The sequence below is a fragment of the Bos javanicus genome, chromosome 18, assembly GCF_032452875.1.
Source record: "Bos javanicus breed banteng chromosome 18, ARS-OSU_banteng_1.0, whole genome shotgun sequence".
In the NCBI taxonomy this organism is placed as follows: Eukaryota; Metazoa; Chordata; class Mammalia; order Artiodactyla; family Bovidae; genus Bos; species Bos javanicus.
This window is the reverse complement of record NC_083885.1, coordinates 52,588,731-52,609,522: the sequence shown is the minus strand read 5'-3', so window position 1 is coordinate 52,609,522 and position 20,792 is coordinate 52,588,731. Positions and strand designations below refer to the sequence as shown.

Sequence of the window (20,792 nt, the reverse complement as noted above, 5' to 3'; positions counted from 1 at the left end):
AGCCCATGTCCCACAACACAGATGCAGCTTGAGCAAAAAAAAAAAAAAAAAAAGAATACTTCATTCATGAGTTCCAAGATTAGGTAGAAAAAACCATGTAACTTCTGTCTGTGTCACTGGAATATCTCCTGTGAAGACTTCAGCCACCATGTAAGCACTCTGACTACCTTGAGGCAGCCATGCTGCGAGGAAGCCCAAACTAGCAAGTGTGGAGAGCACATGGAGAGGTCTGAGACAGCAGAGGGGTGTCTGTCCAGTCCCCAGTTGCCCTGCTCCAAGCACCACTCTATTGCACCCTGAGCCAGAACCACCCAAAACCCTTACTGTTGCGCACAAATAAGATCCTGTGTTGGACTTGGCTGGTGGCACAGTGAATAAGAATCCGTCTGCCTGCAAGGAACATAGGTTCGATCCCTGGTCCTGGAACATTCCACATGCCTCGGGGCAACTAAGCCCCTGGGCCACAGCTATTGAGCCTGTGCTCTAGATCCCACGAGCCGCAACTCCTGAGCCCACGTGTTGCAAGTACTGAAGATTGTGTGCCTCGTGCCTGTGCCCTGCAACAAGAGAAGCCACTGCCATGAGAAGCCCGGGCACCACAATGAAGAGTAGCCCCCGCTCGCCACAACTAGAGAAAGCCTGCGCAAAGCAATGAAGACCCAGTGTGGCCCTAAATAAATAAATAAAATTATATTAAAATAAAAGTTTCGGTGTGATTTGTTCCATGCAACAGCTAGCCTATTCTGGGGTGGCAGAGGCAGAGAGATGACCAGCATCTAGTGGTCACTGAGGCCCCAGCGTATCCCCTTCAGACACGTTCTGTGGTGTGACCGTGGCTGGGTTATGGTTGGAAGCCAGCTGCCCGTCGTGTTCCCTCGATCACTTTCCGATCCTGATTCTCTAATCACTTCTGGGAATCTGTGAGTGATCCCAAGTCCTCTCAATCAATTCCCTTCCTGCCCCAGAGGAGGCTTCTGTTCCTTGTAACTAAATCTGTGACGCATGCTTCCATATTCTGTTTACACTGAATTACCTTTTAACTCATCTTTTCAGATGCAGCTTAGATGTTCCCTCCTTCTAGAAGCCCTCCCTGACCGCCTCAACTGAATCAGCTGTTTGCTCCGGGTTCCTGCAGCCCTCTACGTTGCCCTCCTTGCCTGGCCTGGGACTGAGCACAGGGTGGGGGCTGCCGGGATGGCAACTGATTTAAACTTAGGCAGAGGGAGGCTTGGGTTCCTTCAGGATTAGTGATGCAGTGGGGAGACACTTCCATTGCTACTTTGGAAGAAGGATCCCACCAGGAAAGGAGGAGAGATGAGAATGGATTGTGGGAAGACTGGGTGTGTCACTCTCAAGGAAACGTGGGGGCTTTTTGTCTAAGAGAATTAGAACTTGGGTATCTGGGTTTGAGGGCTTCCCTGATAGCTCAGTTGGTAAAGAATCCACCTGCAGTGCAGGAGACCCTGGATGGATTCCTGGGTCGGGAAGATCCGCTGGAGAAGGGATAGGGTACCCACTCCAGTATTCTTGGATTTCCCTTGTGGCTCAGCTGGTAAAGAAAGTGAAAGTGAAAGTCGCTCCTGAGAGACTTGGGTTTGATCCCTGGGTTGGGAAGATCCCTGGAGAAGGGAAAGTCTACCCACTCCAGTATTCTGACCTGGAGAATTCCATGGACTATATAGTCCATGGGGTCACAGAGTTGGACTCGGCTGAGTGACTTTCACTTTCACTTCACTGGTAGCTCAGTGGTAAAGAAACTGCCTGCCAAGCAGGAGGCTCCTGTTCAATCCTTGGGTCAGGGATGATCCCCTGGAGAAGGAAATGGCAACCCACTCCAGTATCCTTGCCTGGGAGAAATCCCATGGACAGAGGAGCTTGGCAGGCTCAGTCCACAGGGTTGCAAAGAGTCGGACATGACTTAGCAATTAGCAGCAGCAGCATCTGGGTCTGGGTTCAGGATTTTTTTTTTTTTTTTTGCCATGATGAGGAAAGGCAGTCTGATGCTTGATTCTCTGAGAATTCCCAAGTTCTAAGTCCTGAGGGCGGGATTCCTGGGTCTGAGAGGGGAGGGGTCTGGGTGTCTAGACTCTTGGATCCAGAGGAGCTGGGTCCTCCACTCTTGACTCTGGGAACCCAGAGGCTTGTGTTAAGCAGGTGGGGATCAGGCCTCAGGCACCGCCACCTACGCCAAGCTGCCCCCTAGTGGCTGCCACACTCCTCCACACACCAGAGGACAGACTGGGCTGGGCAGTTTATTTTGCATTGTAAACCCCTTCCAGCCCCTGGGGCTCCCTTCACGCAGCACATCTTGGTGCCCTGTGGGGCAGAAAGAGAGGCGGTTTAGATAGTATCACAGCAAGATGGGGTGGGGTGAGCAGGGCCAGGCTGAGGGCAGGAGCCTGGGTGGGAAGGGCGCCTCACCTGGCATCCAGGCCTTCACGGATCCCTCAGGGGCAGATGGAAGGGGAGACTTTGGCTTTAGGAGTTTCTGCAATGGCAAGAGTTTAAAGGCGATGTCGATTTCCTAGCACCAGGGTTCCCCTTTGGCCCCCACCCCCTCTTCCCTCAGACCCAGGAGTCCCAGCCCCAGCTGCCCTCTGCACTCACCCTCGGGCTCCCTCCCTGGCCTGGGGGCTGGAGGTGACTTCCCACGGGGCTGAAGCCGCAGTCCAGAATCTTGGCAAGGGAAGAGGAGCTCGAAGTCTGGGAAGGGTCGGAGGTGCCTGCAGGGGAGGAGATTAAGAAATCTCACAGATAAGCTGCAGCAGTACTTCATCTCACAGGCCTGGACAGGGGTTACATGTGATGGCGGAGCAGGGGTGTGCACTCGGGGGCAGCATGGTAGGGTCTTGTCCCTAGTCCATGCTGTTTTGTTCCCCTAACACCTCTGGCTTGAGTAGAAAAAATTTTTGTTTGTCTATCCATACATCCACCCATCCATTCACCCATCCCTACCTCCACCCATCCATCCACCCATCCCTACCTCCACCCATCCATCCATCCATCCATTCACCCGTTAGCTACCCATCCATCCACCCATCTGCTCACCTAGCCATCCATCCATTCACCCATCCATCCATCTATCCATCCACCCTCCCATCCATCTGTCCATCCATCCACCCATCCACCCATCTAGCTATCCATCCATCCACCCATCTGCTCACCTAGCCATCCATCCATTCACCCATCCATCCATTCACCCATCCATCCATCTATCCATCCACCCTCCCATCCATCTGTCCATCCATCCACCCATCTAGCTATCCATCCATCCACCCATCTGCTCACCTAGCCATCCATCCATTCACCCATCCATCCATCTATCCATCCACCCTCCCATCCATCTGTCCATCCATCCACCCATCCACCTATCTAGCCATCCATCCATCCACCCATCTGCTCACCTAGCCATCCATCCATTCACCCATCCATCCATCTGTCCATCCATCCATCCATCTACCCATCTTCTTACCTATCCATCCAGCCATCCAGATATCTACCCATCCATCCAGATATCTACCCATTCATCCAGATATCTACCCATCCAGCCATTCCCCCTTCTATCCCCTCATCCATCCATCTGTCCGACTGTCCATCCATCCATCTGTTCATCCACCCATCTACCCAGCAATCTACCTATTCATTTGTTTATTCATCCATCCATCCCACAAATTTCCTGAGTAGCTACAGTGTGTCAGCCACTGTTGTGGGCTCTGAAGAGACAGCAGGAACTAGACAGACAAAAATCTCTGTCCTCATGGAGCCAATAGTCTATTAAGGAAGAGGTTTAACATGAGTCATTAGTGCATGAACAAGGAAATGTGAAGAGGGTGGTGATCGGACCTGAGGGTGACTGGGGAAAGCTTCTTGGAGGAGGGGGAAATTGAGCAGAAATCTGAGTGCAAGAAGGATGTGAGCAGAAGTGTTGCAGTGGGTGGTGGGCTTGCTGGTTTTGTTAGAATAGTAAGGAGTCCATTGATGCTGGAAAGGAGTTGAGGGGGTGCTGGGAGGTCAGAGTGGTGGGGAGGGGTCCGATCCCCAGGCCTTATGGGCTGATGGAGAGGACGGTGGCTTTAATTTTTGGAGTCCTGAGGTCTTGGGGGCTTCTGAGAGGTGAGGGAGGGGATCTGATTCAGGTTACAAATGCCCAATCTTGCTGACTTCCTCACAACCCATGGGGCCCATGCCATGCTTGCCCCCATATACTCCACGTGTAGGCACTGAGGATGAGAGAGATCCCGAGTGGCCTCAGCAAGGTGCCTGGGTCCCTTTGAATGACTGTTTCAACCCCCGAAGGGGGATTTCTCTGCTGGAGAACAGCGTTGTGAGGGAGCATGCCCAGTCAGGGGATTCATCATACCCATATGGCAAGGACTGGCATCACGCCCATTTCACAGACAAGAAAAACAAGGATGGACTCTGGAGTCTGAAGCCAGGGGCCTGACTCTCACATCCTTGAGCTGGGTGGCCTTCGGATCTTGGAGCCTCAGTGTACTCCTCTATGTAATAGGGGTCATAATAGCATCTACCTTATCAGGTTGTCATGGCAACTAAATGACAGCATTAAAAATCAGCACCAGGGAGGGACTTCCCTGGTGGCACAGTGGATAGGAATAGGCCTGCTAATGCAGGGGACAAGGGTTCGATCCCTGGCCTGGGAAGATTCCACATGCCACCGAGCAACTAAGCCCGTGGGCCACAGCTAGAGATGCCCGAGGAGCCCAGGCACCTTGATTACAAGTAGCCCCCACTGGTCGCCACTAGAGAAGGCCCACGCAAAGCAATGAAGACCCAGTGCAGCAAAACCAAAACAAAACCAAACCGTGCCAGGAGCTTCCCTGGCAGTCCAGTGGTTAAGATTTCGCACTTCCCCTGCAGGGGGCACGGGTTTGATCCCTGGTCAGGGAACAAAAAGATCTCGCATGCTGCGTGGCATGGCCAAAAATTTAAAAAAAAAAAAAAAATGTAGCCCTAGGCCTATAGCAAGAGTTATACACACATAGATGAGCTATTTTCATTATGACAGTCACCTTGCTGGGAAATAACAGGCCGGGGCTCCCTCCTGCAGCATGTTTCAAGCAATGAAGGAAGAAGAGTTGGCTGGAATTTGAACTGGGAAGGGTCTGGGCAGAGGAGGAAAGAGTCTGCCGGGCGGAGGGCACAGCCTCAGGGACGGTGCGACCCTCTGGCCAGAGGGGCCCGTTGCCCTGTGTCCCTTTCATCGTCCGCCGGGAGCCGGCTGAGTACCTCTCACTGTTTCCATTTGGTTTTGGCTGCAGGTCGAGATCTGTTTTTAGCTTCCCTGGCTGGTGTCACCGCCCGCCTCCCCCTCTCCCCGGCCCCCCTCTCCCCGGCTGGCTCTCCTGTTTTCTGTGGTCGAATGATGTTCCCGGACTTCCTGAGCTGTTTGTTTGAAGACTGCCCAGTATCGATTGGATCTGGTGTGTATTCAGCCTGAAACCTAACAGAGACCTCCTCTTACCCCCCGCCCCCACGCCAGGAAGCCAGGACTTGGAAAATGCTTGGGTGAAGAGTGCAGGGGGAAAAAAAAGCAAGGTGGGGGCTTGCTAAGAAAATAAACAGATTTTTTTGTTTTGTTTTGTTTAAGGCTTTTCTCTTCTTTCAGGCTGTGTGTTTGGGCAGGTGCAGTCTCCTCTCTGAGTTTTTTTTTTTTTTTTCTTCTTCTGGAAAATGAGGAGAGAAACATTTTCGACTTCCTAGGGCTATGGGGAAGGCTCACTCCACTGGCTCATTCAATGTCTGTTTCTTGAGCACCTACTGTGTGTCAGGCACAGTTCACATAACAGAGAATGGGGCAAAGTCCTAACTTTCGGGAAGATAACAACCTGCTGATGGTGACAGAAAACAATGGGTTATATGCTCTGCCAGCCTGGTGAACGCACAGGGGGAGTTCAGACAGGTGGGCTTGGAGGGACGGGAGGGTGCGGGTGAGGGGCACCATTTTCTTTTTTGGCCACACCCCATAGCATGCGGAACGTCCCGACCAGAGATTGAACCCGTGCTCCCTGAAAGGGAAGCTAGGAGTCTTTACCGCTGGACCACCAGGGAAGCCCCAGAAAGTGAACCTGTTAGTCCTCCGTTGTGTCCAGCTCTTTTCAGCCCCATGGACTGTAGCCCACCAGGCTCCTCTATCTGTGGGATTTTCCAGACAAGAATACTGGCGTGGGTAGCCATTCCCTTCTCTGGGGGATCTTCCCAACCCAGGGATCGAACCCAGGTCTCCTTCATTGTAGGCAGATTCTTTACTGTCTGAGCCACCAGCACAGTCCAAGGTAGCCCCATGGGGGTGCTATTTTCAATAGGTGGTCAGGGAAGGCCTCCCTAAGGAGGGGATGGGAAAGTGAAGCTTGGGAAAGGAGATCTAAGCAGAGGGAACAGCTGGTGAAAGGCCCTGGGGTAGGGCATGCCTGGGATGCTGCAAGAGGAGCCAGAAAGCCAGTGAGGTGGGGTGCGTAAGGGAGAGAAGAAGAAAAGAGGCCTTAGAGATATGGATGTCAGATGGCATCTGTAAATGGGTGCAAAGAATGGGTGCCTGGCCTGCACTCCTAGGCATCCGGCCAGACTGGGGACCCCAGGGGTGAACGGGAGCTGCCTGCCTACCCCAGACCAGAACCCCACTCACCACGTTCAGCTGGCCTTTGCTGCTGGGGCTCTTGGGACACAGATCCAGCCGAGGAGGCAGGGGAGGACCTGAAGGGGCCATCTAAGGGAGACAGAGGGTGAGGAGGGCGTGTGAGCCGTCATTTTCTGTTCATCTACATGTGCCCCTGCCAGGAGGCCCAGCATTCAGGTGCTTTATAGGCTTTGGAGGTAGAATGAAGAATGAGACAAAGTCCTACCCTCAGAAGGGTTATACTAGAGAAAGTCATAGCCCCAGACCGTAGGGGAGGGGAAAGTTTGTGTCCTTGGGACCCCAGAAGCCTGTCACCAGCTCCCTCCTCTCTCAGACCCAGGGGTCCAGGCCCCCATCCCTCCTCCCTTAGATCCTAGGGATTCCCATTCCAGCTCCTGCCTGGCCCTGCTCACCTGCTCCAGCTCCTCCTCATCACTGCTGTGCTCTGGGTCCTCCACAGTGGCACTGACGTGGAACTGATGGATACTCACAGCCTCTTGGCCCTTGATCTCGCAGCGGCAGAAGGGGCAGGTCTGGCTGTCTGAGCACTGGGGAAGGTGGAGAGGGAAAAGATCAGGGTCTCCCTGTTCCCACCATGTCCCCTGGGATGACAGGGGCCTTTATCCTCCACCGAGTCATGTGGGGAGGACAGAGGGAGGGAAACAGAGAGAGAGAGAGGAGAAGGAAGAGAGAAAGATGGAGAGAGAGAGATGTAGGATGGGAAGGAGGGGCTGCCTGAGGTCAGGAGGAGCATCAGCATTAGTCCTTTCAATGAATATTCAGGGTAGGGATACTATGGGGTAGGAATGCCTGGGGAAGACTCCTAAGATTCCATTGGACTGCAAGGAAATCAGACCAGTCAAGCCTAAAGGAAATCAACCCTGAATATTCATTGGAAGGACTGATGCTGAAGCTCCAATACTTTGGCTACCTGATGCTAAGAGCCGACTCATTGGAAAAGACCCTGATGCTGGGAAAGATTGAGGGCAGAGGAGAAGAGGGTGACAGAGGATGAGATGATTAAATAGCATCACCGACTCTATCAAATGGATATGAGTTTGAGCAAACTCCAGGAGATGGTGAAAGACAGGGAAGCCTGGTGTGCTGCAGTCCATAGAGTCACAAAGAGTCAGACACAACTGAGCGACTGAGCAACGAAAGGAATGCCTGAGACACTTGCCTGGCCTGTATGTATTCATTGTGGGGGGGCCCCCCATAGACACCACCTGCCACCACCACTGGGGCCAGTGTCGGCTGGACCAGCCGTTTGGTTCTTAAGACTGCTGGGCGCATCTCAGCATCAACCATCAGGGAACTTTTGAAGAACAAAACTTACTACTCAGAGGTCCTGGAGAGTAGAGGGCAGAGGAGGCAGACCTGGGGCTCTGCCTTTATTGGGGGTGGAGTGGGGTGCCTAGGATTCCGGGTGCTCACTGTTGACTGGCAAATTTAAAGCAGAAGAGGAAGAAGCAGGGACTGAAGAGAGAAGCAGGACACTCCATGCTCAGTTACCTAGGGCTTTTTCAGGGGAAACTTCAAGGCTCAGGGCTTGATAGTCCCTTATCTAGTTGTTTTGCTAGTTGCTGAGTCCGGAAGAGGGATGTCTTTGTTATGATAATCTCCCCAATCAAAAGCTTAAGGCCAAACACTTACATCACAAAGGATAAGCTGTTTATTAGGCACCCTTTACCCACAGGGGCTCCCTCTACCCAGAGGCCTGAATCTTCCCTTGGGAGGTCACTAGCCTCAGCCGCATTCCCCTGAGAAGGCAGATAAGGCTCAGAGAGGTAAAGCCACTGGTCCAGATCACCCAGCGAGGGACTGCTACAGGCTCGAAATGCCCGGGGCATGTTAAATGTGGCCAGTCCCGCAGACACCACTGTCTCCCATTGGGGCCAATGCAGCGTTTTCCATGAATAATGTAACTGGAGACGGAGAAACAGAGGCGACCGGTGTAGAGCGAGAGAGACAGAGGCACAGGTGGAGCAAGCCTCTGCTCTCCCTGGGCCTCGGTTTCCCCATGTGGTCGACGAGGAATGTGGGAGGTGCTCTCAGTTCAGTCGCTCAGTCGTGTCCGACTCTGTGCGACCCCACGGACTGCAGCACGCCAGGCTTCCCTGTCCATCATCACCAACTCCCGGAGCTTGCTCAAGCTCATTACCATCACGTTGGTGATGCCATCCAACCATCTCATCCTCTGTCGTCCCCTTCTCCTCCGGCCTTCAGGGGAGATGCTCTATTGGAAGAAAGGGGTGGGGGACAGGGTGGAGGTGGGGAAGGCAGGCCGGGGTCAGACCCACCAGCCAGGCAGCCAGGCAGCGGCTACAGAGCAGGTGCCCGCAGGGCTCTATCTTCACGTCCTTGTTGCTCTCGGCACAGATCTTGCAGAGCTCAAACGTAGAGTCCATGGCCCAGTAGAGCTGCAGCTGCTCCTGCCAGGTGAGAAGGGGACCACCGAAGCAGAGGTGCTGTCAGCCTCGAGCAGGCAAGTCGGGCCACTGGGACTGAGTCCCGAACCTCAGCAGCAGCCTTGATTGAACCCTCTCCCAGGTTCAAGGCTGTGTGTCCAGCTGCCTCCTACATGTACTTTCGTTATCAGACTTGTTCTCTGGGGCTGGTCTACACTCAGGGTTGCCAGATTCAGCCAATAAACATACAGGATACCCTGTTAAATTTGATTTTTGGATGAGCAGTGAACACATTTTGAGATCTAAGTGTGTCCCAAATATTGCATAGATACACCTTAAATTTTTTTTTTAATTAAAAAAAAATTTCGACTGCACTGCATGGCATGTGGGATCTTAGTTCCCTGACCAAGGATCCAACCTGTGTCCCCCTGCACTGGAAGTGCAGAGTCTTAACCACTGGACTGCCAGGGAAGTCTCTGCATGGGATACACTCATACTCGAAATTTTGTTTGTCATTTCATCCCCTTGGGATGGTTGGAAGACTAAAAGCTGCCACTGGTGAACGCACAAAGTGCATTAGCTGCCCTGATGATCTCAGCAGTATCATTTCCTGGCTTCATTATCAGGAAACCCCCGGGGTAAGTAAGAGGCAGGAGGGGCAGTGTTTTCCAGAGAAGGAACAGAGAGGTCAAGCAATTTACCCCAGGTCACATGGCCACCAAGCCAGCACAGAACCTGAAGGCTTCTGGGAGTCTGACTCATGGGAGAGGATCCTTGAGCCGCGGTGCAGTGTGGGTGGGGGGCAGGTGAGCTGGGGTGGGGGCCTGGGCCTCACCTCTGACACGTGGATGTGCTGATGCGGTTCCATGTGGCAGAGTTCGGTCAGGTCCGGGTTGTGGTTCTTCCCATCTGGGTAGAGGTAGCTGGGGGAAGGGAGGAGGTGGGTACGGGGAGGGGGGCATCCAGCGCCCCCACCATACCCTGGAGTGGCTGTCCCAAATATATGGCTGGCCTGGGGATAGTTGTCCCCTCAGACCCCCAAAGAAGGACTCCAGCTCTGGAAACTCCAGACGAATGAGAACCAGGAAGCATCAAACCTCAGGTCCAGCCCTCCTAGAACTTCACTCATCCTAGAGTCTTCAGGCCGCAGCGTAAAAGCATCTTTTTCCCCCCTAAAACTGCAAAACCAGCTTCCTTCACAGCTCACCCCTCACCTTTCTTTTTAAAAGTTATTTGGCTGGGACACGTCTTGGTTGCAGCGTGCAGGATCTAGTTCTCCAACCAGGGATCAAACCTGGACCCCCTGCATTTGGAGTGCAGAGTTTTATCCACTGGACCACCAGGGAAGTCCCCATAATAGCATCTTTGTCACAGATTGCAGGAGTGACCAGATCCTACAGTCTTAGGCCCACAGGGCTAGAAGGACCTCCTGGTCTGTCTACACTATTCTTACTTCACAGAGGGTGACCGGGTCTCTGAATGAGAAAGGCGATGCCTGAGGCCATGCAGTCGTGCTGTGGGCCAGGTCTGAGTGACTGGCTCCAGGACACCCCAGGCTCTGCACACCCTGAGTCTCCCATCCAAGTCATGAATGACCAGTACTGGGCAACTCTACCTCACTGGCCTTAGTTTTCTCTTCTGTAAAATGGACGTAATCATGCCTAGGCTAAAGATAGGTGATGAGGATCCAGTAAGACAGTGCTTAGAGAACACACAGAACTCAGTCCCCACACATAAACACCCAGTGAGAGGGGAACTGCTAGGATCAATGTCTAAAGACCCAGAAACTGTTTCACTGTGAGGTAGAGAGAGCTTGGGGTCCCCTCCCCACCTCTCTCTTGACTTGTCCATTTCTAGAATTGTGTGTGTGTGCATGTACACTCTCATGTACATAGATCAGAGGGGTTAAACCAGATGGAAGGTGTTCACATTTATTTTAACTCTGGAATCCTCCACTGAAATCTGAACCTTAGAGTATATATTATATATATATAGTATATAGCTTAAGGTATATAGCATGCCAGGGAAGCCTGGCGTGCTGCAATCCATGGGGTTGTAAAGACTCAGACATGACTGAGCAACTGAGCACGCACACTTACATAAATACACACACACACATGCCCAGTAGAGTTTCATTACTTGTGGATTTTGTATGTGCAGACTTGCCTACTTGCTAAACTGCACTTGGAAGCCCAACATCCATACTCCCTGCAGCACTTTCACGGTCACTCACAGCCAGGCCTGCTCGCAGCTGAGGATGGACCGGGCGGCATTTGGCCTTTTCCTCTGAGCTCTCATATTATAAATGTGTTCTTCTCCTGGTGACTGCGCTGGTTTCAACGCCCCTGGGCAGACTGCTGAGGTGCTGCCTAGGGGCCTAAGCATGGGAAGGCCAAGATGTGCCTCATGGAGAAAATACGTGTGGGAGATGAGCTTCGTTCAGGCGGGAGCTACTTGCTGCTGGCCGCAAGCTCAAAGCAAATGTATCAACAACAGACATTAAACCAGGCGTCTTTAAATAGAAATACGGGCTTCCCTGGTGGCTCAGTGGTAAAGAATCCGCCTGCCATGCAGAAGATACAGGAGACGTGGGTTCGATCCGTGGGTCAGGAAGATCCAGGGAGGAGGGCATGGAACCCACTCCAGTATTCTTGCCTGGAGAATTCCATGGACAGAGGAGCCTGGTGGGCTACAGTCCATGGGGTTGCAAAGAGTCGGACACGACTGAATGGACTTAGCACGCACACAACTGGATATCTACCTACCTATCCATCCATCCATCTACCTACCTACCTATCTAGCTGCCTATCTGTTCATCTATTCTTTCTTCCTATCATCTATGTATCCGTCTATCATAGATCCACCCATTATCTATCTCAGCATATCATATAGATATGATAAGGAGCTAAGGAGGCTCTGGTTAAACCTTCAAGGTGAGACTCAGGAATGCTGTCTACCTTTTTCACCCCTCCTGTCCCACACAAGTCAGATCCTGCAAGAGGGGCTCTGGGGCGGCCAAGATTACAGACTGAAAACCCCAGTCTAGCTTTATTGCTCAGTTCTCCTTCTGCTCTCACAGTCTAGATTCTAGAACAGGACATGGATATCTAGAAGCAAAAGCCTTGAGTGCAAGTCCAAGGAAGGGGACCTCTGGGGTTGTGCCTAGCTACCACACACTCCTCCTAGACCTGCAGCTAGCTTAACATGGCAGCTGTGTGCGAACTGACAAGGCGTTCCTTCCTGCACCTCTGCCTGCCACCTGCTGGAACACGGCAGTATTGCAATTTTATGTTGTCAAAGGCATGCCGCCTGCGAACCCTGTGCTCTCAGACGTGCTCATCCTTCCTAGGATGGTGACTCACAAGCCTTCCTTCTGTCCTTCCAGGAGCACCTGGAACAGGGGTTTGTTGAGAGGGATGGTCTGCAAGATGCTGCCGTCTGAGCTCACGTATCCGATGGCCCACTTCCCCAGGCGGGTGCAGCTGGGCCGGAAGATGTAGCTGGAGGAAGAGATAGGAAGGGATGGGGGAGGGAGTGTCCACCGCTGACCCACTCTGGAACCTCCCGGCCCCTCACCCTGCTGGGGATCCAGGTGTCTAGATTCTTGCTCCTTCATAAACTTCCTACCTTTTAGGCAAAAGAGGCACTACTAGTCCCTGTCCCCACTTTAGGGAATGTCTGCAGAGTTTACCTGTTAAGCTCCTCCTCCACCGTCACTGGGTTTAGACGACGCGGGGACTTTTGCTGGAAGTAATAGGAGCAAGGCCCCCCATTTCTATAGGGGATGCTAAGCTGGTAGGGTGTACAGCTGTGGCTTCTGGAAAGCATTTGCCACCACAAGGAAAGACTATGTCTGAGAATGAGGCTAGCACAGAGGAAAGCTGGGGAAGGACAGGAACTGATTTCTGACAACAGCACTTGAGCACCTGGATCCAGCTGTTCCTGAAATCCACACCTGGTCTTCTCAATTATGGCCATTGATTCATTCCTTTTTCTTTCCCTTTATACCAGTCTCAAGTGTAACTGGAAAAGCGCTAACATATCATCTTGGGGGTCCTGCACCTCTGTCCTGCAAAGACTCAGGAATCTGACATCCTATTCCTTTAACCTCTTGGTGTTCCAGGTAGCTCAGTCCCTCAATTTTTAGCCCTCTATTGGGATACAATGGCTCAAAACTCCCAGCTTGAAATACTTTAAGGACCCAAGTGTCTGGTTTCCCAGCAGGTGGGAGTTCACATTCAAAATATTTAACAGATGTGTGGGTTCTAACCTATGAGAAACAGATTGTATACCAGGGCAGGATCTTTGGGTCCCCTTGCTGGACCAGGGGTATTGTCCCTTTAGCTGCTGGACTGTGGGCAGGTTTAGGTGGTTCCAGGACAACCTAGGTGGCAGGGGCACTCAGCATTCTTCCTCTGAGTTCTCGACTCTCTGGGGTCCTGTGTACCACGGCCCTTCAGTTCGTGTACCACGGCCCTTCAGTTCTTACTTTCTGAAGGATGTCTCGGTCACCCAGACACCCCAGTCCAGGATCCAGACCCTGCGACCCCTGCAGCCTCCTCCTCACGAGGCCCAGCCCTTTTACCTGCCTGGCTTGTCTCTGAAAGTCTGCAGACGGGCTTGGACCTCATCGTATGTGAGGAAGGCCATGTAACCCGGGTGGTTGACCGCCAAGAGCTGCCAGTTCTTGAGGAGTGTTGGCCACGGCTAGGGCGGGGCAGCACTGAGGTCAGCGAGGGGCTGAGGAAGTGGCCCGCGCTCCTAGTGCCTCCCGGAGTCCAAGAACACAGACATCTCACTCACACCCACCGTGGGCCTCAGGAATATCTTTGACATAGAAGACTCCAGGCCCTTCCACCTCCAGGACTCAGGAGTCCAGGCCCCCAGCCCCTCCTCCCACAGACCCAGGAGTCTGGGCTCCCAACCTCTCCTTCCCCAGGACTCAAGAGTCTGGGCTTCAGACCCTGGCCTTCCCTGACCTGGAAGAGCCTGGTGAAGATGTCAAACTCGAAGATGGACACGTGGCCGCTGCAGGTGAGGTCGATGGTGGAGCGCAAGGCCAGGGCCGTGGAGCCTGGCTCCACAGGGTGGCAGATGCATAAGACCGCCTCAAACTCAGCCCAGGGCAGCACACATCTAGGCGGGGGTGGGGATGGGGGGGTGCAGATGAAGCCTCTGGGAGCCATAGCTCCTGGGAAGGAGCGGGGGCTGCACTCCTGGGTCTGAGGGACTAGGGGCTGGGGGCCTGGATCCTGGGTCTGGGGGAGGAGGGGCTGGGGGCCTGGATCCTGGGTCTGTGGGAGGGGCTGGGGTCTGCCTCCTGGGTCTGGGGGAGGAGGGGCTGGGGCCTGACTCCTGGGTCTGGAGGAGGAGGAGCTGGGGGTCTGGATCCTGGGTCTGGAGGAGGAGGGGCTGGCGCCTGACTCCTGGGCGCCTGGTCAGGGGCAGGATGGGGCTCTAGCCGCTGCGGGCCCTGCGGTGGGCGCTCACTCACCGGGCTCCGCAGCGCTCCCTCCAGAAAGTGTGGGCGGAGACCTTGGTGAGCTGGTAGGTGTGGCCGCAGTACCTGCCGCCGGGGAAGAGCGCGTCCAGCTCCGCGTGCATATAGCTGAAGATGAGGGCCAGCTTGGCCAGTTGCCGCCTGCGGGGATGGGCTCTGAGGACTTGGACTTGACCTTGGGAGCCCCACTGACCCTTTCACGCTGTGTGGGGAACACCCCCAGCCTCTAAGATGTTAGTGCACGATGAAAGTCGGTTCTGAGACCACCTGTTACAGTCCTGACGCGTCCCCTCTGGGGACCTCTCTTTCCCCATCTGTGAAGGAAAGGGAGGTACCGCCTCATATCTGAGGCATCCCCCAGCAAACGAATCCCAGTCTCTGTCCGAAGCCTAGCCTAGTCAGATGTGGGGAGCATTGGGGCTGGGGCCATTTAGGGCAGTCTGAGCTCAGAGACTCCCTGTTGGTTTAAGCAGCCCTGGGTGGTGAACCACTGGGCTTCCTCCTGCTCACTGCCTCCCTGAGGAACCACTCAGGGTGTGGGGAGCAGCAGAGGATAGCTCTGACACTTAGCTCTGTGATTTTTGGCAAGTTCCTTTTTCCCTCTTCAAGCCTCAGTTTCCTCAGCTGTGAAATGGGTATAAATACAGGATAAGTACAGCCCCTGCCTCATGGTGGGGTGGGGGGTGGTGCACGATGAGGATTCTTACCCATCTTATGAGCACATAAGATGCCAGGCACAACCTGGTATACAGTCAGCATTCAGGGCATGTTAATTAGTTACTGTTCTTATTATTTTATATTAATAGCCTCCAGCTCTGTTGGATTCTTGATGCTTTTTATAGGGAAACCCTTGATAGTTTCTAAGCATCCTCCCTTCCCACAGTCTGTAACGCAGTCACTATTCACATGTGACTGGTCCAACTTGAAATGTGTTCTAAATGTGAAACATACACTAGGTTTCAGAAACTCAGTGCAAAAGTGAAAGTGAAAGTTGCTCAGTCATGTCCAACTCTTTTCTACCCCATGGATAATACTATACAGCCCATGGAATTCTCTGGGCCAGAATAGTGGAGTGGGTATCCTTTCCCTGGTAGCTTAGCTGGTAAAGAATCTGCCTGCAATGCGGGAGACCTGGGTTTGATCCCTGGGTTGGGGAGATCCCCTAGAGAAGGGAAAGTATTCTGGCCTGGAGAATTCCATGAATCATATAGTCCATGAGGTCGCAAAGAGTTGGACATGACTGAGTGACTTTCACTAGTGCAAAAGGAAAAAAAAAAAAGAATGTGAATTATTGCATTAAGCATCACCTTATATTTATTGATTATAAGTTGAGCTCATAATATTTTGGATATAATGGATTTTTAAAAGTTTCTGCAATTCATTTCACCTGCTTAAAAAAACTTTTTGTAATATGTCTACTGGAAAATGAAAAACTACATATGTTGCTTCCATTAGATTTTTGTAGAAAGTCCTGGTCTAGAATCTCCATCAAAGAGTTGCTACGACCTCATGACTCTAGAAAATCCATTGAGCCATTCACTGAGTCCCTAAGCTTCCTAGTTTCTAGAACCTACTGAATCTAGAACAGTGGTGCTCAGTGGAGTTACACTACCCTTCTAAGGAACTTCTAGAAATTTGCTTGAGGCTAGATTGTGGGGGACTATCCCCTCCAGTCGGAGAAGGCAATGGCACCCCACTCCAGTACTCGTGCTTGGAAAATCCCATGGACGGAGGAGCCTGGTAGGCTGCAATCCATGGGGTCGCTAAGAGTCAGACACGACTGAGCGACTTCACTTTCACCTTTCACTTTCATGCATTGGAGAAGGAAATGGCAACCCACTCCAGTGTTCTTGCCTGGAGAATCCCAGGGGTGGCTGGGCCTGGCAGGCTGCCAGTCTATGGGGTCGCATAGAGTCGGACATGACTGAAGCGACTTAACAGCAGCAGCAGCATCCCCTCCAGTAAGATTTTACCCACCCCCTACTCAACTTTCCAGTGTCCCATCACACATTTGTGAAGATGGAAAATTCGGTTACAGTGATCTGAGCTTAGAGTCCAATTCCATTTTACATAAGCTTTTCTTTTCTTGGCTTGTAGGATCTTAGGTCCCTGACCGGAGATCAAATCCTGGCTCTGCAGTGAAAGCAGAGTCCTAACCCTACAGAAGCATTTTTTTTCACATTGAAAATCAATTCTGAATTTTACAGAGATTCACTATCCTATGTGTCAAGGGAAGTCTCTTTCGTTCAGTAATGGATGATTATTTCTCCCAGGTACAAGTGTAGAAGAACCAGTCAATTCTGCCTTCCAGAGTAACTGTAACAGTGCCTTGGCATTTTCATTCCAAATATAAATGATTTTATTATAAAGAACATTCCTTTGATCATTCCCTTATACTACAATTTGGGCATTATAGTGTTTTTTTTTTTTTTAAGAATTATGAGTAGGTAGGTTATTCACCCAATGTATGTCATTTCAGGATAGATTTAAAGAGATACCAGGAAATATGTGCTCTAAAGAAAGGGCTTGGGGGCCTGTTGGGGTTGAGAGTTACTGTTCCAAGCCTTGTTCTGGCTCTAGACCTCAAAACTCTGCCCCTGTCACTCAACAGCCCTTTCTTGGAAATTCAGAGCAGGCAGCCTGCAGACAAAAAGAAAAAAAAAAAAAAAGCCCTAGGTCCTGAGCTAGCCACCCAAGGAACTAAAGACAGGCTAAGGAACTAAAGACAGGTTCTGAGAGTGTCCGGGGCAGGGTTGGTGATGGGGGCTTCAGAGCTCTTTCTCCAGTGCTCCCCATGCAGGAAGCTTCCTGGGGTCCCCACGTTCCGTAATGTGTGTCTAAATCCTCGGGGCGAACAGCCCGCTTCTGAGCCAAGAAAGAAGGGGACATGGTGAGCTCAGGGTCTCCATGCCCAAAGAAGGAAAAAAAACCTGGGAGGCTTAGTTTCTCAGGTTCTTTCACGGAGAAGGGCTTGCGATCGGGACTCCTGAGGCAGCCCCACTGACGATCTCAACCTTTGTCCCGGCGCAAGGGCTCACCTGAGTCTGGAGCCCTCCCGGAAGAGCTCGTCGTTGGCGATCTTTCGGCCGTGGGGTGGCAGCAGCGCCGCCACCTGCCTGCTCTTGGCCTCCAGGTTAGCCAGATAGACCATCAGAAAGTCCCACGGCCCCCCGGGACCCTCGGGGACGCCTCCGCCGGCCTCCCGCCGGGCTTGCGCCACTTGGCGCAGCAGCTGCGCCGTGCGGGGCAGCAGGTCCCGAAGGGAGGGGGGACTCGAGGAGAGCCGGGGGTCCCCGCATTGTTCTTCCAGGCGCTGCAGCAGCCTTACCGCGCGGCCGAACGCGCGGGATTCTCCCCACTGTCGTCCCCGCAGGGCCGCCGCAGCCATGGGTCCTTCTGATGCCGGAGGAGGGACGGGGACCCGCGGAGAAAGGCCCGGCACCGCCCAGCCCCAGGTAGGGGCGGGACGGGGCGGAAGAGGTAAGGGCGGGCCCTGGAGAACCGGGGGAGGTGACTGCCGGTACCCGTGTGCTCCACGGGGGCGGGGGCTGGGGGCTCTGGCACCTGGGTTCCTTAGAGATGGGGTTTCTCACGTCCGATCCCCAGAGGAAAGCCGGATGGGGTGGCTTTGGTGGGTAGCGACAGGACTTCCTGGGTGGGTGGGAATCGCAGGTCCGATGCCTGGGCCCTTTCTGCCGAGGGGTGGGGGGCTGGGTCCCAAGTTAGCAATGGAGGAGGGGTTGGGGGAAATCTAGGACTTTTATTGGGGGCTAGGGTGGGGCTTGGAGTTTAGCTACCCAGACCGTGAAGGGGAGTGGTGTTGGGAGGTAGCTTTTCTGGGTCGTGGGTCAAAGTTTTGGTCATTGGTCGTGACATGGGATTAAAGGTTAGAGCTGAACCTTCTAGGAGGAAACGTTAGGGAAATAGTGCGACCCTTCTGTCCCAGAGAAGAAACACAGCGTGCCCCGACCCGTGGGTCCCCTAAGAGCAGGAGTTGGGAGGAGGGTGTCTGAGGGGGCAGGAATCTGGTGACATAATTCCTGGGTCCCCATAAACAGGGGCCTGAGAGAAATCAGGCTGGAGTTGAGACACTCAGATTTCCAAAGGAGGTGGTGGGGGCTTCTGGGTCCCCAGGGGGTGAGGCAGAAGATGGGGCTCATGGCTGCAGCAGCTGCCCAGAGCAGGGCTGGAGAGAAGCCGCTACCTAGCCAGGGCTGCGCGCGGGGCTGGGCCCTGGTGGGTCGGACCCTCCCTCCGTCTCTCAAGGGATCCAGGCCATGCCCCCTGGCTTCCTGCCAGCCAGGAAACTGGCCTATTTGTGATTACAAATATGCCCATACCTGGAGAATTTCTTCCCTGGTGGCTCAGACGGTAAAGAATCTGCCTGCAGTGCGGGAGACCTGGGTTCGATCCCTGAGTTGGGAAGAGCCCCTGGAGCAGGGCATGGAAACCTGTTCCAGTATTCTTGCCTGGAGAATCCCCATGGACCGAGGAGCCTGGAGGGCTACAGTCCATGGGGTGGCATAGAGTCAGACACGACTGAAGCGACTAAGCACACAGCACAGAGAATTTCTAATCAGAGAATAATAGTAATAATAATGGATCAAATCAGTCAGTCCTAAAGGAAATCCCTGAAAATTCATTGGAAGGACTGATGCTGAAGCTGAAGCTCCAATACTTTGGCCACCTGATGCAAAGAGCTGACTCATTAGAAAAGACCCTGATGCTGAGAATGATTGAAGGCAGGAGGAAAAGGGGACCACAGAGGACGAGATGGTTGAATGGCATCACCGACTCAATGGACATGAGTTTGAGCAAGCTCCGGGAGATGGTGAAGGACAGGGAAGCCTGGCGTGCTGCAGTCCGTGGGATTGTAAAGAGTCAGAAACCACTGAGTGACTGAACAACAACAAGGCATTTATTAAACACTCTGTTGACCCCTGTCGATTCATTTTCTCACTGAATCCTCAAAAACTGAGGTAGAAAGAGAGGGAGAAGGTTTAGGATGAGATGTGAGGCCCCCACTTCCCTCCTCAGCCCCCATCTCTTATCTCTTAGAACCTGAGAATCCTTAATTTGTGGACTCTTTGATTTTTCGTCTCAAACTAAATGAAGACCAGGTCTTTGTAGTCAGGATGGAAGGGTCCACCTCCCAGTTCCTTGAGTTTCTGCTCTCTCTGAGCCTCAGTTTCCACCTCCAGGAAGCAGGATGACAACCCACTGGCCTGGCAAAAATTAAAAATTTTGACCATGCCAAGTGTTAACCAGGAGTTGATGGAAGTGTAAATGGACAAATTAGGTTTAAGAGTAATTTGACAGAATCCAACAAAGCCTTGGCAGGGCAAGTCCATTGCCAGCCGTGTCCTTCAGAGCCGTGGCTTGTAAACACTTCTGCTCACATTGAGACTTTATATACCTGAAACAGTTCCACGGGGCAAGCCTTACCCCATCTATGCGCATGCGCTCTCATATCGTCTAGTTAATTTCGTTTCATTAAAGGGAAAATTGTGTTTGCAACCCACTAAATTGATTTCACAACCACTAATGGATCTTGTTGGGCAGGTTGAAAAATACTGCCCTAAAAAACTCCAGGAGACAGGTTCAGGGAGATTAATTGCAGCCTTGTCGGAAATGGAGAAAACTGAAGACCAGGCAAGTTTCATTATCAGGAGAAGGAATGAATACATTCTGGTATCCTTCCACAGAGGACTTCCATACAGCAGTCCAAATGAATGAAATGGACACACATTCCAATAGTGTGGATCGTAAGAACGTAATGATGAGGGTTACTGGGTTGAATAGTCCCCCTCCCCGACTTGTGTCCACTGGGGCCTCTGAACGGACCTTATCTAGAAAATGAGGCTTTGTAGGCTTTAACCAAGTTTAGATGAGGTGTGCCACACATCCAGTCTTCCCAGGTGGCCCAGTGGTAAAGAATCTGCCTGCCCATGCAGGAGGCGCAAGAGACGCGAGTTCCATCCCTGGGTTGGGAAGATCCCCTGGAGGAGGAAATGGCAACCTACTCCAGCATTCTCGCCTGGAAAATCCCATGGACAGAGGAGCCTGGTGGGCTATAGTCCACAGGGTCACAAAGAATCGAGAACGACGGAACGACTGAGTATACACACACTACATCCAGTATGACTGGAAACTGGGATGCAAAAACAGGTATCCTGACTGGGAGAAAGCCATGTGACGATGGAGGCAGAGGTTGGAGTGATGCATATATAAGCCAAGGATTGTTGGCAGA

The 20,792-nt window shown here is 52.6% G+C and overlaps 1 protein-coding gene and 1 long non-coding RNA gene across 3 annotated transcripts; one reads left to right on the top strand and one right to left on the bottom strand.

The window, feature by feature from the left end:
• Positions 1–2,232: 2,232 nt before the first annotated feature.
• Positions 2,233–18,020, bottom strand: CBLC (Cbl proto-oncogene C). Of its 2 annotated transcripts, XM_061388589.1 has the most exons (12): positions 17,581–18,019; positions 14,537–14,683; positions 14,022–14,178; positions 13,628–13,749; positions 12,405–12,542; positions 9,878–9,965; positions 8,935–9,066; positions 7,048–7,182; positions 6,644–6,724; positions 2,608–2,723; positions 2,422–2,488; positions 2,233–2,316 (listed from the first exon to the last, which is right to left on the bottom strand). In XM_061388589.1, exons 1-11 carry the CDS (start codon positions 17,928–17,930, stop codon positions 2,479–2,481), a joined length of 1,476 nt encoding a protein of 491 aa, XP_061244573.1. In that variant the 5' UTR covers positions 17,931–18,019; the 3' UTR covers positions 2,233–2,316; positions 2,422–2,478. The 2 variants fall into 2 exon arrangements, with proteins under 2 accessions (XP_061244573.1, XP_061244575.1); XM_061388591.1 differs by lacking the exon at positions 6,644–6,724 and having other exon boundaries at positions 17,581–18,020.
• Positions 17,597–19,487, top strand: LOC133230744 (uncharacterized). The gene is made up of 3 exons (XR_009730962.1): positions 17,597–17,675; positions 17,916–18,022; positions 19,192–19,487. It is a non-coding gene; the product is annotated as an uncharacterized LOC133230744 (long non-coding RNA).
• Positions 19,488–20,792: the final 1,305 nt, after the last annotated feature.